We start from the raw sequence: 16,518 nt of genomic DNA, 5'->3' as shown, positions 1-16,518 counted from the left end.
GGATACTTATTCTTGATAGTCACCTTGTTCAGCTGACGATAATCAATACACAGCCGCATGCTGCCATCTTTCTTCTTGACTAACAAAACTGGTGCACCCCATGGAGACACACTAGGCCTGATGAAATGCTTCTGAATAAGCTCTTCCAATTGAGTCTTCAATTCTTTGAGTTCTAAGGGAAACATTCTGTAAGGTGCTACTGACACTGGTTCGGCTCCCGGAATCAAATCAATCGAAAACTCAATTTCTCTTTCCGGTGGCAAGCTAGTGATATCCGCAGGAAAAACATCCAGGTACTCACTTACAACAGGAATATCACTTGGACTCAAATCTGACTCTGAAGTCACCGTGAGCATGACATAAAAACCTCTATCCTAAGCACAAATAAACTGAGCCATCTGATACGTATGCTTAATCAATTCTGACAAGGCTACTCCTTCCACCGTATCACTAGTAGGCATATAAATACTCTTTTCAGCACATCATATATATACATGATTGGCTGACAACCAGTCCATACCCAAAATAACATCGAGTTGCTTCATCGGTAGGCATACTAAATCTATATAGTACGTCTTGCTAGATACGGTGATGGGACAATTTTCACAAACATAATTCGCTACAATACTCCCGTTAGTGGCCGTGGTTACTTTCATAGGAGGATTTAATAATGAAACAGACAACTGAAGAGCCTCAACACATTGAAATGAAATGAAGGAACATGATGCACCACAATCAAATAAAACATTAACAGGATTCTGGCCAAGAAAACACGTACCACCAATCAAGTCTTCATTTGTCTGGGCCTTCTTTCCATCTAGTGAATAAACCCTGCCTCTGGTCATTGTGGTACTTACACCTTTGCCTTTGTCTCCTCTGTTTGGACAATTTGACATGTAATGTCCCGTCTGACCACAAGCATAACAAGAGTTATCGCCAAGCCTACATTCTCCCATATGAGCCTTTCCACATTTTTTACAAGTCGGATAAGATTTGAACGATCCTGACTGCTTCCCTCTCTGCGGGGACCCCTTCGGCTTCAACTTTTCATGATGCCTGTCAACAAAGCTTCCTTTTCTACTATCAAAACCGGTAGTACCTTCTTTAACAGCTCTATCAAAACCTCTTTCGGCCTCCAAGCTGTTATGCACCATCTCATCATAATCTGTTACCCTTTGCTGACTTACTACTGCATAGAGTTCTCCCCTCAAAGCATGCTTATAATGATTAACTTTCCACATCTCATTAGCCGCATACTCGTTGTGAGTAGAGTAATGAGACAACTCCTCAAACTTCTTCGTGAAATCTGTCACCGACATATGACCTTGCTTCAAGTGGAGAAATTCTTGTTCCTTCCTTACCTTGTATGACAAAGGAAGATACTTATCCTTCATCACTTGTTTGAAGTTCTCCCAGTTCAAAGCTAACCCATTGGTCTCCATCCTACGCCGAGCAGTTTCCCACCAATCAAGCGCTGCACCTCGGAATTGATTCGTTGCAAAGATCACCTTATCTTCCTCAGTACAATTAACCATCTGAAAAATCTTTTCCATCTGCTTGATCCACCTTTTTGCTTCAGGTGGCTCACCACTACCATCGAACTCTGGTGGATGGTTCCGGTTAAATTCCCGAAAGATTGGATTTCCCACAATGGGAGGTGGTGGAGGGGGCTGATGAAAACCACCTGGACCTTGCTGCATATATGCAGCCCATTGCTGCTGAGCCTGAGCATTTTGTTGCATTTGCTGCTGCATCATATTCATCATATGTTGGTTTTGTTGCATCAACTGCGCCCACATCTGGGCATCAGGGTTAACATTATCCTCCTCATTCTGATTAGCTCTTGTCCGGCCTCTTGCCCTTCGCGCTCCAGACATTATCGCTCTAACTGTCATATTTAAGTCAAAGTGATCAGTTTTAACCAAATATAACAATGAGGACAAATATCCTAAGCTCAAAAAGAACAACTACTTATATGGTATCATTAATGACCCAAGGCACGATCTGAATCGACCTGCTCTGATACCAATTGTAACACCCATATATGAAAATATCTAGAATATTCATAAGAGTGCTAGGACTGATATTGGATACATTAATTATACAATATTGGAACCACATTAAGTCTCGAGTCTAGGTACAACATCACTCCAAAGTTCCTATGTTACATTATCATACATAAAGTTCACCGAACAAAGTCTAAATACATAATTCATTACAAGCTCTTATAATATAACATATGCTTCTACTAGTACAACACCAAGTTGATTCCTCATGAGCACAATCAATCCAAAGCTTTTTCTTTACCTTTTCCACGTGAAACCTGAGAACCTGAACAAAAAGGAGGGGGATGAGACATAACGCCTCAGTGAGTTCTATCTACCCCTAAGCTAGTGATAACCTTGGGGAGAAACCTACGGTTACCACGTGCCTACTATACAACCTGACGGTTGATTATACGTGTGTGATTGTACTTATCTAGACGGTAGTGCTTACAAATCCCGTCATAGATTTCTACTTATTGTTTTAGGCTTGCTATCTCTATACGTGATATCGCGGTCATGGGAAAAATCTAAGACCGCTAGGCCAAGATACCCTGTATGTATCGAGGTCTATACATAAAGTTATGTCACGTTATCAAGTCGGACGATTAGGGGAAAACTATATTCGTCATTGACAAAAACTATCTTTAACTATTCTATTCATAAGCTGGAACGTATCTAACGTCATCTCGTAACCAATATAATTAAGTTAGGAGTTAGCGTTGAACAATAACATATCTGAATTCATTTTACGGAAAGTCCCGGGGTGGAGTAAACCCGAGCACAATCCCTATCTAACCGGTGGAACCTATCTAAGGTATAACCAACGGTACTCCCTAAGCGACGTGCGGGTCCCTTACGGCTAATCCCGTTTCACCTAATGGAAACCTCCCGAGACCAACCTAGTGTGATCACGTGAGACACGACACCTACATGTTATTAAAACATACTTTGTGAATAAAATATCTAATCATATCACATTCTAGCATACATCGTCTCTATGATGATGTTCTATTCTCGACAAGCTATGCCGATGCTCTATGTTCAACCCTTTCTAAGTATGTTACTACCCCATCATATTACAACTCTCTCTAGCTATCCTTGTGTCATATGTTAAGATTGCCATGGTTTTTGATTTAAAGTTCAATGGATGATGGGTGCAACTTTTAAATAATTTCTAAAGACCAAAAGTGCCGAAAACCCAAGTTCCAAGCCGTTTATAAATTCTAAGTTTTGATGAAATCATGTTTGTTCCAGTTGTAAAATATGTGAAAACAGCGGAAATATGTTTCAACGCGATCGCATCGGACCCCCACAGGACTGGCACCAAGCACCCGAGCACAAAACAACTCGAAAATTGCACTGTCAGGGGCGCCTGGCGCCAGAAGGTGGGCGCCTAGCTCTAGCTCTCTGACTTCAGGGCGCCTAGCGCCCTTGTTCAGGCGCAGCGCTGCGAACTTTTGCGTTTTCGCGTGTTCCGGCCGCGGGTTTTCGCCATTTTCGACCCAAAACTTGGCCAACTCAAACCTGTAATGCACTAAACTCATCCAATAACATATATGGCTCATTTAAACATGTCTCATGGCAAATTTTAACACATAACATCAAGGATTAAATTGGGGATAACAAATCTCATAAAAACTAAACTATCATATTACTTGATTTTCTTCACAAGATTGAACAACCCAAAGGTAGGATGAATATCTAGAGAACTCACCTTGCTCAAAAGAAATGAAACTCTAATGTTCTAAGCTCAAACCAACATCCTAGATGAGTAGAGATCAAAAGGAGATAGCTTGCTTCATGATCCTATGCTACTTCCTTCAAAGACTAATCAACCATCCTTGCTTGCTTAGAGTAGAGATTCAAGATGAGGATGAATTTAAGTAGAGATTGGGGTTGGATTTCTAGAGATGGAAGAGAGCTAAATGTTTGCAAACCCTAGTGAGAGAAAGCCAAAGAGATAATGAATATTTTGGGCTCAATTTCCTTAAGTATACCTTTAGCGCAAATTCCTAATATGCCCCTGTCTTAAACGTGCGTATTATTTGTTAACAGGTATTATGTCTCGATATAAAAGAGCGGGATGTTACATGTTGAGTCCATGCATACTCATTTAAAGATGAGGGCTCATGTCCTGGAGCTTTTGCTCAACCAGAGACGAGGGCTCATGCCCTAGGAGCTTTTGCTCAATAGCGACGAGGGCTTATGCCCTAGGAGTATATTTATGCTCATAAGCGACGAAGGCTTATGCCCTAGATTGGTACCATATGCATTTGCATTTTCATGAAGATTCAAGATGGTTTAAGACGATAAGAGTTGCATAGTCGAATTTAGATGCATTGTCGAGTCCAAAGGTCAAGTTGTGATGTTTTAACGAAGTGTCTAGTGATGGAATATTTGTATGGTATTATGTGACGATGATTGTGACTGTTATATGATGATATCTATGTATTTAAACATAATTGTTGAATTATATGATGTTTTATGTTGTTAAATGTAATTAATGAGTTATATGCTTAATATTATTGTTTGAGAAATCTCACCCCTTCTGCTTGAAAATGTTGCTCTTCGTATGGGTAACTTGCAGGTAATCAAGAATAGGTGTGATCGTGAGTGGACTTCTCACTATGTGTCTTTAGGTGCTCTGATACGTAACGGGATGGGAGTTTTGACATTATATTCTATTCCTTACGTATTGATTTATGAGAATTATAATGAAGTTGTTGGATTGAACCAGTTATTATGTTTTAGACTATTTATGAGACTTTTATAATGAGGCCTTGGTGCCAAAGACTATTTTTAGATGTTGAACTAAATCCGAATGTTTATATTGAATATTTTTGAAGGATAAATATTTATTTAATCCATTTATGATTTTTATGAAATGTGACATTCCGTTTACGAATAAACACTCTGATTTCATTTAACATGTTGTAGGTTTAGTTTTTGAGAATTGGAGAATTAAGGTTAAGAGTGATATTGATGATTTATGTTATGTTGTTGTTGATTTGTGGTTATTGATGATTGTTGTTGTTAATGTCATATTATGAATTGGGTATGAATTATGTTGAGTTGTTGTTGTTAATTATTTTTCTTGAGATAGAGTCGAATTATATGATTTATTTAATTATGTGATATGTTGATATTTTATTGAGTGACTTTATTTTATTATTTATTAGAATATATTTAGTAGAGAAATATATTTAGTGGAAGAATATATTTAGTGGAAGTATATATTTAGTGGAGAAATATAATTATTTTGAATAATGAGGCTTTGTGGCAGAATTGGAATTAAGAGAAAATAAATAGGTTAAGGTTTATATAAAGAGGAGAGTCAGAGTTAGAAAATAAGGATTACGTGCAAACTGTTTTTGGGAGAAAGAGGAGAAACCTAGAGAAAGAGAAGAACCATAGAAGAGAAGTCTGTAGAATCCTTGCAATCAATCAATCTAAGGTAAGGGTGGGACTACCATTCAATAATCTTGAGTCTATGATTCTGAAAATTTCATTTAACATGTTGTAGGTTTAGTTTTTGTGAATTAGAGAATTAGGGTTAAGAGTGATATTGATGATTTATGTTATGTTGTTGTTGATTTGTGGTTATTGATGATTGTTGTTTTTAATGTCATATTATGAATTGGGTATGAATTATGTTGAGTTGTTGTTGTTGATTGTGACGATTTTCAATGAATGTAAAATTTGAATAATATAAGTTGCTTTTCCTGATTTTGTCTTATCCCTGCCCCGAATTTTGAAATAGAAACTGGTATTGATCGGTACAGAATTGGTCTTAGGTGTAAACACGAAAGTTGTAGGTATGGATGTTAGTTTTCTAATGCCGTTGGTCTGATGTCAAAATGATTTATAGAACTTGAGTTATGGTCAAATTACTGCACGTAGGTCACAGTGAATTTTTATGGACTTTCTGCACAACTTTTTCGATTTCGAAACGAAAACTGGTATTGATCGGTACAGAATTGGCCTTGCGTGTAAACATGAAAGTTTTAGATAATTTTGTTAGCTTTCCAGTGGCTTTGGTTTGACGTGGAAATGACTTTTAGTTTTTGAGTTATGATGAAAATACTCTGAGGAGGTCTTAGCAAAATTGCACGGTGACAGCATTCTCTGTTTCATGTTTTTGCGTCTTTTTCACACGTCTGTGTTTTAAATTGGTCTTTGGTATAAACATGAAAGTTGTTGATAATTGTGATATCTTTCTAGTATCCTTGGTTTGACATGGAAATATGTTATGTATAATTTATTATGTTTTTACAAATTGCATGATGAATTGTTGACGTTTGAATACAATGTTATATGATGAATTGTTGATGTTTGAATATAATATTAACGATGATCTGTGAAGTTGTTATAAGATGATTTAATGTTGTTACTGATGATATATATATATAATCGTATATGCATTATGTGAATTATAAGTGATGTTTTGAGACGATGATTACATTTTGATATTGTTATATCTTGAGATTATTAATGTGCTGCCATGTTGCTGTTTACTATTGATTAAAGCTGCATGTGTCGGTCTAAGATGTGAGATGTTGATCCAAATTATTGGAGTCATATAAGACGTTCATGTTGTCTAAGTTGTAAGATGTTGAGTCCATGCATACTCATTTAAAGACGAGGGCTCATGCCCTAGGAGCTTTTGCTCAAGGGCTCATGCCCTAGGAGTATATTTATGCTCAAAAGCGACAAGGGCTTATGCCCTAGAATGGTACCACATGCATGAGTAAAATGATGGAGTTGCATAGTCGAGTTAAGTTGCATTGTCGAGTCAAGTTGTTAAGTTGATTTATGAAGTTGATATTGATGTTGATTATGATGACGATAATGATGCTACATGACCATTGTTATGATATGTTGACGATGTTTATGTTGTTAAATATAATTGTTGAATTATATGCTTAACATTATTGTTTGTGAATTTCACCCCTTCTGCTTGGAATAAGTAGCTGTTGATTGCTGTCATGAGTGGCTATCTCTCACTGTGTCATTAGGTGCTATGATACGTGACGGGATGAGAACTTTTGTGGCTATTTTCTATTCCTTACGTACTGCTTATGATTTTACACGACTATGATTTAGTTTTTGGATTATTACGAGATGTTTTGATGAGGCCTTCGTGCCAAGACTAATTATGTTGTTGAATTAAAATCCGCTGCGAAGTTTTTGAATATTTATGTTGACCAATTTATGAAGGATGAATTGTTATTTATTCCATTTATGATTTTTAAGAAGTGTAGCATTCCGTTTATGTTGAATGACTCTGATTTATATGTGAAATTTTTATGTTGGGAAAACGGGGTGTTACAATAAACATCATATTCAACACCTATCAATCATTCATACATCTTCATATAATCATATTAAACTATTCACAAAAGATTTGCAGAGTATTCGGTCTTAAAGATCATTTTCGACAAAGTTCGTATACCGTTTTACAACTTTAAGACAATTGAGACAATTGAACCAAAACCAAGTAAACAAACTCTAGTGCCTCAAACTTCTTGGGTAGAGATCAGAGAATTTTTCTAATCAGCTTCTCTTCAGATATCCTTTCTCCCAAAACACTTTATGTATTATCAATATCAAGAATGCTCATGTGAAAGTGATGTATTAGGAATATCAGGAATGCTCATGTGAAAGTCTTGAATGGATTCATCATATTTCATTATGAGATTCTCAAACTTAGTAGTGAGAAGTTGAAGTCTTCATCCGTACTTTAGAGGTGCCTTCATGAGTGGTTATGAGGATTTCCCAAGCATTGTTAGTCACAATGCAAGTGTTTATTAACCTGAACATGTTCTTGTCAACCGCATTGAATAAGGCATTCAAGACTTTGGAGTTTCCAAGAGCTAGTTCATCTTCATCTTTGGACCAGTCTTCTTCTGGCTTTAAAGCACTTGTGGCCTTTCCATATTTCTCCATCACAACAGGATGTTCCCAACCTTTAATGACAACTTTCCAAGTTTTGCTATCGATAGACTTAAGGATAACCACCATATGAGCCTTCCAATAGTCATAGTTAGTACCATCCAAAATAGGTGGTATGTTAATGAATCCTCCTTCCTTTGAGCTTTCCATAATACCAGAATTTATCTACCATGGAGCTCACCCATTAAACAAAACAGGGTGTCTGCTCTGATGCAATTGAAATTCTGGCACGTAGGGGACATATATCATATACGATGTCCAGGACACCAAGAATGTTAAATGCAATGTCCAGGACATGTGATAACAAATACTAAGCACAATAAACAACTTAAAGTAAAGTGCAGGAAGGAAATAACACAGAGTATTTGTTAACCTAGTTCGGTGCAACGTCACCTACATCTGGGGGCATCCAAGCTAGGAAGGAAATCCACTAATAATAGTATTAGTTTGAAGTCCTATGTAAACAACCTCCAGTCCACTGCCTTCGTACCTAATCACTACCCGCGATATTTCTATCTAAGACTCTCCTAGATATGAGATCTCATCTCACTTCCTCTCAATTACACAACCCGTGATTATAAAGATTATAATAAGGAGACACACTTCAATAAACAAAACCTTATCTTTGCTTAAAATCTTAGAGAGATTCACAAGTACGACTCAATTATCAGTCCAGCTCAAGCATCAAGGTGATACAAGAGTGGCTCACAAGTAACAATTGACAGACTAATACCCTAAATGAAACTTTGACAATTGCGGCTTCAGTAGTCTTCTTTAGGTTTGAGACTTCCTTTATATAGCCAGAGAATGCATGGGCTTGATGAACAATCGGGCTATACAATACAACTGATCCATAAGAGTCTTCGGGTACAATCTTCTAGAAGCGTATATAATGTTTCCTAAAATGTTTAGGACATTGAATGCTAAAACACGACAAGGTTAAACCGACATTTGCTGCTTCTAGAAGCAACATGCCTCTTGGAGCACAAGCTACGTGAATCATATCTTCAATGAAATCTTCAATGATCTCACGCATAAATCAAATCTTCTAAGATTGCAAAACATAATATTTCACCTTAAGATAAAATGTTGTACTAACTTGTCTAGGACATCTAGTCCAACATCTTGCTACAACATCTTGTTTTAACAAAATGCAGCTAACACAATATAAAAAGCCAACATGATTGTTCATAGCTTTAGGGGTGGTTGTAAATATTAATTGTTGCCTCAAACAATCCTCATCTTTGTATATGCTTTCGTTAGTATTTATGGTACCTTTTCATTTTAATAAAATTTGTTTGGCTTTTCGAAAAATAAATTTTGTTTATTCATAGTATTTAATTATTTAAATTTACAAATATATTTATTTGTTAAAATAAATAACTTCATAACATAATTGTCCCCTACAATGCCCGGGTCAAAGTTCTAGTTGAAACTAAAAAAATGAATCTATGAAGATGATTAAAAAAGTGGGTTGATCGTTTGAAATTTAATTAATAAAAATTAAAGTAAAACATGAATTGTCACATGAATTTAACATGTAGCACTATGCACGAACACTCTGTACACGATTATCTTCAGGATTAGAGCCACCACAAGAGAGTTGCACAGCTAGCTGGCCATTCGTGCCACCTTTTTTTAGTCGAAATGTAGAAATTGTCACATTGATTGAACATGATTGTTTTCCAATACATGCTTTTTCAACCACTGTATTACTATAACGTGATTCCCAATCACCTACTTTGAATGACCCACAACTTCCTTCTGGATCTCCATAACTAGCAAATTGGATTTCTGACATAGTTTTTCCCTCTGGGCATTTCAATTCTAGGGTTTTTCCATAATCTGCAGTTGCACATATAGAACCAACGGTAACTGTTTGGACAGACACATTGAAAGGGGTTGCACCAAAACCCATTTCCTCAAACAAAACCAATGTGTTTACATCATTATTTAAGAATGACCTTGGCACATGGTAAAACCTTTGAGATGGTTCTCCACAACCACTCAAACATTTATCAGCATTATATTCTCCTCTATAATCACATGTGTCACTGCATCCTTTATTTTCAGCAAGCATTGCAGGCCAATACCTACCAATACTTTGACCATTAACCCATGCTTCTCCTTTTTGAAGGCCTGTCAAGTCCAAGACTACGGGGTTTGTACCATCAGGGGTCTTGAAAGTAGTCTTATACCAAGTCATTGGTACTCCTATAGAAACATTATTTGTTTTCCATTGAACTCCAATGGTGGTTTTGGGATCATAGAACTTTTTAGCCATACCATTTATCCCAACTTTGTATGACCAAGTAGATTTTGATAAATCCAAAACATTGTTTGGATTTTCGATTGAAAAGAGTTTTACAGGACCCCCAACAATGCCAGTTTCTTGTATGTCAAAGAAAGCACCGTAATTTGCATGACCAACTGTAACACTTAATAAATTTATAATATTGGTACCTTGATTTAAAGAGATGTTCCCTTCATATATAAAACCAGGTTGACTAACGGTACCATGTTGTGTACCCTTCAAAAATCCATTAATAAATAAATAAAGAATATGACCTGTTGTATTCACTTGCACCTTTGCTTTCCCCCAAGTGTTTGTATCATTTACGACAACTTCGGTCATGTACCACAAGTAATCACTAGCACCAACGGTAACACTCTTTTGATCTAAAAGTTGAGATGCAGTAAATGTCCCTTTGCCTTGAAAAGTGTCTTCCATTGGGTCGGATGTCCATGACCACTCGGGCGAGTTTCCTAATTTTTGATCTAGTTGCTTTATATAAATATTTGTTTGTGCTTCAATCTTTGCAGTATTGTAAACTTCCTTGTTGCAGTCTTGGAGAAGAGACATTGACCAAGCAGGAACATAATACTTTCCATCTTGTTGTAAATCAACTTCAGCATCTTTAGAGGTATGTGAATTACTCAAGAAACAAAATTTTTGTCCAGTGCCCTTATTTGTATATGTAGTCATCCATAAAGAATCTCCATGACTCTCCCAAGTAGCAGTGCCATTGGTGAGAACCTTCTCTCCTAACTTTATGGCAGCATGGAGTCTTTTAAGATGTCCATATTTTGGTTCATTTAAGTTACCATATTCATCAAGTGGTGCATCATAGTCATATGCTGTAATGATAAACGGGCCACCCGCGGTTCGTCCAAAATTTGTTCCTCCATGAAACATGTAGTAGTTTTGGAGGGCACCACCATTTTGAAAGAAACGTGCAACTGAAAATGCTGAATCTTCAGCTGTTCTATGTGGCCTCCTTTCACCCCATTTTTGGAACCAGCCAACCCAATTCTCTGTAAATATTTTAGGGCTTTTAGGATTGTTTGGCTTGAAAGTGTCACAATAATAGCCATTGCATGTGTCGATCATAGTGGCTGGAGCATTTTTTTGCTTGCACATGATCCATGGGACACCAATATTTTGAGCTAAAGCCATTTCGGCACACCATTTAATGTATGAATTCCCAGCTTCTCCATAATGACTTATGACATCTCCATATTCATTCTCAATTTGAGCCAAAATAATTGGTCCTCCTTGTGGTGCAAACAATCCAGCTTCCTTGCACATGGTTACAATCTTTGTTGTAAATATTTTCATTTCCTCCTTAAAAACTGCATTGTCGGTCCTTAGTTGAATCCCTGGCATGTTATGTAACCACATCGGGAAACCTCCATAGTTCCATTCAGCACAAACATAAGGACCAATTCTAAGCACAACATAAAGCCCTTGTTCTTGGGCAATTTTTAGAAACTTGATGAAATCTAGATTTCCAGAAAAATCATATTTGCGACGAACAGGTTCGTGAAGGTCCCAAAATATATAGGTTTCAATGGCATCAAGACCACCGTCTTTTGCTTTCATAATAAGATCTGGCCACATTTGTGAAGTGCTGCGTGGGTAGTGAATTGCACCAGAAATTATTAGTTTTCGTTCTCCATTAATAATAATTGCACTTGAATCATATTCAACAATTGTTGCTGATGAACAAGTGCACAACAATGCTAAGCATGCAATAAGAAATGTCCCAAACGTAGGATTAGACATATTTTTTTACCATGCAATAAGAAATTTCCAAATCCTAGGACTTGATATATCATCTATGGTCAATGTACAAGTTTTTCTAGGCACAATTTCATACTTGGGTTTTCTATTTTTAGTTTATTTGTATATTATGGATAATATCCATACAATCGGATAAGGATTAATTTATGTCTATAATTAGATTCCCTTCCTACCTTAAAATGGTATTTTGGTTGAAATTTTCTTAGTTAAAAATATCGGTTGGTTGTGAATAGTCAATTCCTAATCTGATGGTTGGTTTTTTAAGAAATATAGTGGTGCTTTTTAACATGCCAAAATAAAATTATATATGTAACCAAAGAAATGAGATTATATTAACTGAACCACAAAGTTCTACCAAACATAAAATGTGCCGGAATAGAGCTTAGTCATATTTTATTTATACTTCTAAAACTAGTCCTATTGCACTTTCTATACATTATTTTATTATTTTTGGGTACAAACTTGTTATACATTATGTAATTATATGTAATATTAATTTTTTTTATGATTTTATGTAACATTAAGAAATAAAAAATAATAATTTACAGTATCATGAAATATTAATATTTTGTAAAATAAAAACTATAAACATAATATTTAAAATAAAATTGAAAAACATTATAAAAGTTAATTTTTTTTTGGTTACATGAGAAAAGAAAAAGAAGAAAAAAGAAAAGAAAAAAAAAGGGATTACATCCTTACAAAGGACACCCCAAGAGCATCAGCTAGCAAAGCGAATGACAAACTAGAAGGAGGCGTTTGGAGCATAATTAAAAGATCTACGTTATTAGCTCCCAACTTTGCTAGCACATCTGCACAAGCATTTAAAACAATATGATTTATTTATAAGATGAATTTGTCATTTAGTGTATAATTAATAAATATTAATTTTGTATAAAACAATAATACACAAGTTTTTTTTTTTTACCAACTATAATACGCTAGTATTCAAAATTATAAAGATAATCTATTATATGAGTAAAACTGATGAGATAATATTGAATTAAGGGTAAAATGAGAAGTTATAAGTTAAAATGCTACTTGAATTGTCAAAAAAAAATGCTACTTGAATTAATTTGTCAAAAAACGCTATAAACTTAAGAAACAACGATGTAAGCTTATGAAAAATATATATAATATTTTTTATTATAAGGCAAGAGCAAAATGATATGAAAAAGAATAGTGTCCAATTAAGTTGGTATCCTACTTTAATCTTTTGCCGCTCAAAGATATTTTTAAAAGAAGGAAAAATTATATAAAAATTGGGGGGACATAAAATCCGACCCAGACAATCCATATGAGTCAACCCTAACAGGTAATACATCAAAAAGAACAACACACAATGGATTCAACCCTAATCAATTATAACAAACAAAGTTTGTAAGGACCAAACACGTGTATAATTTGGCGAATGAAACAATTGTCAACATGAAATCGGATCGCATACCATCAACTCCCTGCAACACCAGCAACAGGCAATAACGACTATTTAGAGTCCACACATTCCCATTTAAATGAGTATGCATGGACTCAACATCTTACATCTTAGAAATTTCATGGACATCTTATAACTTCATGACTTAGACCGACATTTACATCTTAATAAAGATCAACAACAACATTTGCAGCACATATTAACTCATATCACATCAGCATCATATTATATCAATATCAAACGATAAACAACAACATCTTAAACATTGCATCAACACAAGCATCGTGAATAACACATGTAGTGCATGTATAACAATATCACATCATTAATAACATTAATCACTTAAACATAAACATAGGCCTCTTATAAGCTATCAAGCATTAGTTCAATATTCTACTAAGGTTCACTTGAGAAATCCTAAGTTCGTCTCATAATTACCTAATTCAAGGCAAGGCAACACAAGAACTCATTAGATCCTTAAAGCAGGTTATTTCTTTCATGAAAATACCCCTAGATGATTAGGATAAGTTTATACACTTAGGAATAAGTTTGGAAACAACTGGATTGAAGAAAAATGCATTTTTAAGGTTTCTTGTCTGACAGGATCGTGGCACGTATCGTGGCACGATTTTTCCAGAGTCAAAAAATCTAAAATTCTGATCAAAATCGTGGCACGTTGGTCTTGCATCGTGGCACGTACCAGATTTTCAACCTTCACGTTTTCGCGCATAAAAATCAAACCGTTAATCCATTTTCGATGCCGTTTTCGCCTACGCGTTCCTGACATTTAGCCCTATCATAATCTACAGAAAAATTCAAGTTTAAACCACTCCAAAATCATTTTCCAGAACCTCACATAGTCACTTATTTGCAAAAACGCTTAACATCGATATTTTACACGAAAAACCTGAATTTCATCCACCCAAATTTCAAACACTGATTAGGACATTGTTAAATGATTAATCTATGAACTGTACATCATATGGACATGGTTTCTACATCAATCCTACAGTTTTTCATCATTTAATCAACAATTCTCACTCAAACCCTAATTCTCATGATCTCACAAACTAATCCCAAAACATGTTAGATGCAATTCAATGATTCACAGACTTAATATTAGTGAAAGATAGTCCCACCCTTACCTTAGCAAAATCGATGCAGCCTTTCTCTTAGGTTCTTCTCTTCTCTTGTTCTCCTCTTCTCCAAAAATCGTTTTTAACGTAAAAATGTTTTCTAACCTAGACTTCCTTATTTATAACTCCTATACTATTCTTTCCTATTTCCTCTTAAATCACTAAACTCTCTAAATTTATAAAACAGCCCCACATCTCAATAATTATTTTATTTTCAAATCTTATTTTATTTAACAATAAAATAAGTCACAACATCTCTAAAATCATATAAATCACATAAAATCGTATAATTCACATAAATCATATAAAGCACGTCTATCATATAATTATATTCTAAAACTCATTAAAATAATTAAATAATTAAAATGGGCGTTACAAGCATCACAACCCCTCTCGAGCATAATAAACTCTGACCGCAGTGAAGAGACATCCGAACCACATCCAGACGAATCAACACGGCAGTGCAGTTAGTCTTTAAACAACATATCCAGTTACACAACCCACGCCTTTCAACAGATTTGCACCATCAACAACGTTGGAGGCGAAGGACACAAAATCCTATAATAGAACCAAATACGCATTTAAGAAACAACCAGAATCTTACTGAAACATGAACTAATCTCACTGAAACATATTTTCCGACAACAACACACACGTGGCGGCAACAAAAAGGAATTGAAACATAAGAAAACCATAACACAAGATCCAACAAAGTCGGGCATATGACAGAACTTCAAGAACCCAGTCACGACGGTGCGATTTGAACGAGCCCAAACCGCTAGCGCTACCGCCAGACCAAAATAGGGTGCGCCTAGAACCTGGACTTCTGATGAACCACCGTCGAGAGAACAGGGATAAGAGGCGATGTGGATGGCTTACCCATCGTCGCACCACCAACCCCCACCTTCTGCATCTTAAAGGCAGCGATTTGGATATAGAGGGAGGGCGGCACATTTCAAAACGTATAGAGAAGGGAAAGAAAAATATTAATATATATAATCAAACATGTATATTTTGCTCATATGAGTTTACATGTATCTTATATAAGCTTCAAAGTTTGCCTTATATGCCGGGGGGAAGTTCAACCTAGAGCAACAAGTCTCTCTCAAAGTTCACCTAAATTTTTTTTTTTTTTTTATCTCAAACTTACTTTTTACATTATATTAAAAATAAGTAATTTGTCTTCAATTATTTATTTATTTGTTTATTATCAATAATAGCACCACCACCAACCATCGTAAGATCGTGGAAGTTTTGCCTCCGTCCACTACGAGGTCCTAGAACTCCACCGTATTGGTTGTTGAGGATCGGTCTGTCGCAATCAGCTATATTACAGTCAGACATATATCATTGTTTTGAATATGGTTAGTTAGCTAGGGAGGTTAGTTTTAGAGGTTACTTGTCACACAAGTAAACCAGTTAGTTAAACCTCTATCATAAACACTTGCTATATAAAGCCTTCTATCAATAGTATTGAGAAATGAAAATTCAATTCACGTAACAGTTAGTCAAACCTATCTGAAGTTTTAGCAGATTTCTTTGAGGAAACCTATGGATCAGGAGATTGAATTTATAGAGAACAATGATACATGAATCTACAAAAGAAAGTACAACGAAAAAGGAGAGATTGAAAAGCATAAGTCCAGGCTCTTAGCTAAAGGATACTCTCAGCATCATGGAATTGACTACAATAAGGTGTTTGCTCCGGTGGCTAGATGATATACCATAAAAACTACTCTTGCTATAACATCTAGCAATGACTATCAATTAGATGTGAAAAGTGATTTTCTTCATGGTGAGCTTATGGAAGATGTATATGTAGATAAACCTCTTGGCTATTAGAATAAAGTGAAGAAGAAGATGTAT

General features: G+C 35.6%; 1 protein-coding gene and 1 pseudogene across 2 annotated transcripts; both read right to left on the bottom strand.

The window, feature by feature from the left end:
• Positions 1 to 633: 633 nt before the first annotated feature.
• LOC146934912 (uncharacterized) lies at positions 634 to 4,080 on the bottom strand. The gene is made up of 3 exons (XM_085757510.1): positions 3,760 to 4,080; positions 779 to 1,888; positions 634 to 683 (listed from the first exon to the last, which is right to left on the bottom strand). The coding sequence occupies exons 2-3, from the start codon at positions 1,875 to 1,877 to the stop codon at positions 634 to 636; spliced, it is 1,149 nt and encodes a 382-aa protein (XP_085613636.1). The 5' UTR covers positions 1,878 to 1,888; positions 3,760 to 4,080.
• A 5,391-nt stretch (positions 4,081 to 9,471) lies between these two features.
• LOC146934911 (beta-galactosidase 7 pseudogene) lies at positions 9,472 to 12,090 on the bottom strand (annotated as a pseudogene). The gene has a single exon (XR_015030071.1). The product of XR_015030071.1 is annotated as a beta-galactosidase 7 pseudogene (transcript).
• Positions 12,091 to 16,518: the final 4,428 nt, after the last annotated feature.

This window comes from Medicago sativa, chromosome 3, assembly GCF_051527215.1.
Source record: "Medicago sativa cultivar Bolivia chromosome 3, Bolivia_mono, whole genome shotgun sequence".
NCBI lineage: Eukaryota > Viridiplantae > Streptophyta > Magnoliopsida > Fabales > Fabaceae > Medicago > Medicago sativa.
This window is presented reverse-complemented; position numbering and strand designations above follow the sequence as displayed.

Bases quoted from the DNA above. Each gene is read 5' to 3' on its own strand.
- LOC146934912 (XM_085757510.1), bottom strand. From the start codon at position 1,877: ATGTCTGGAGCGCGAAGGGCAAGAGGCCGGACAAGAGCTAATCAGAAT. The intron at 684-778 runs GTACGTGTTTTC...GAGGCTCTTCAG, and splicing joins AAATGAAGACTTGATTGGTG to TTGTCTGTTTCATTATTAAA.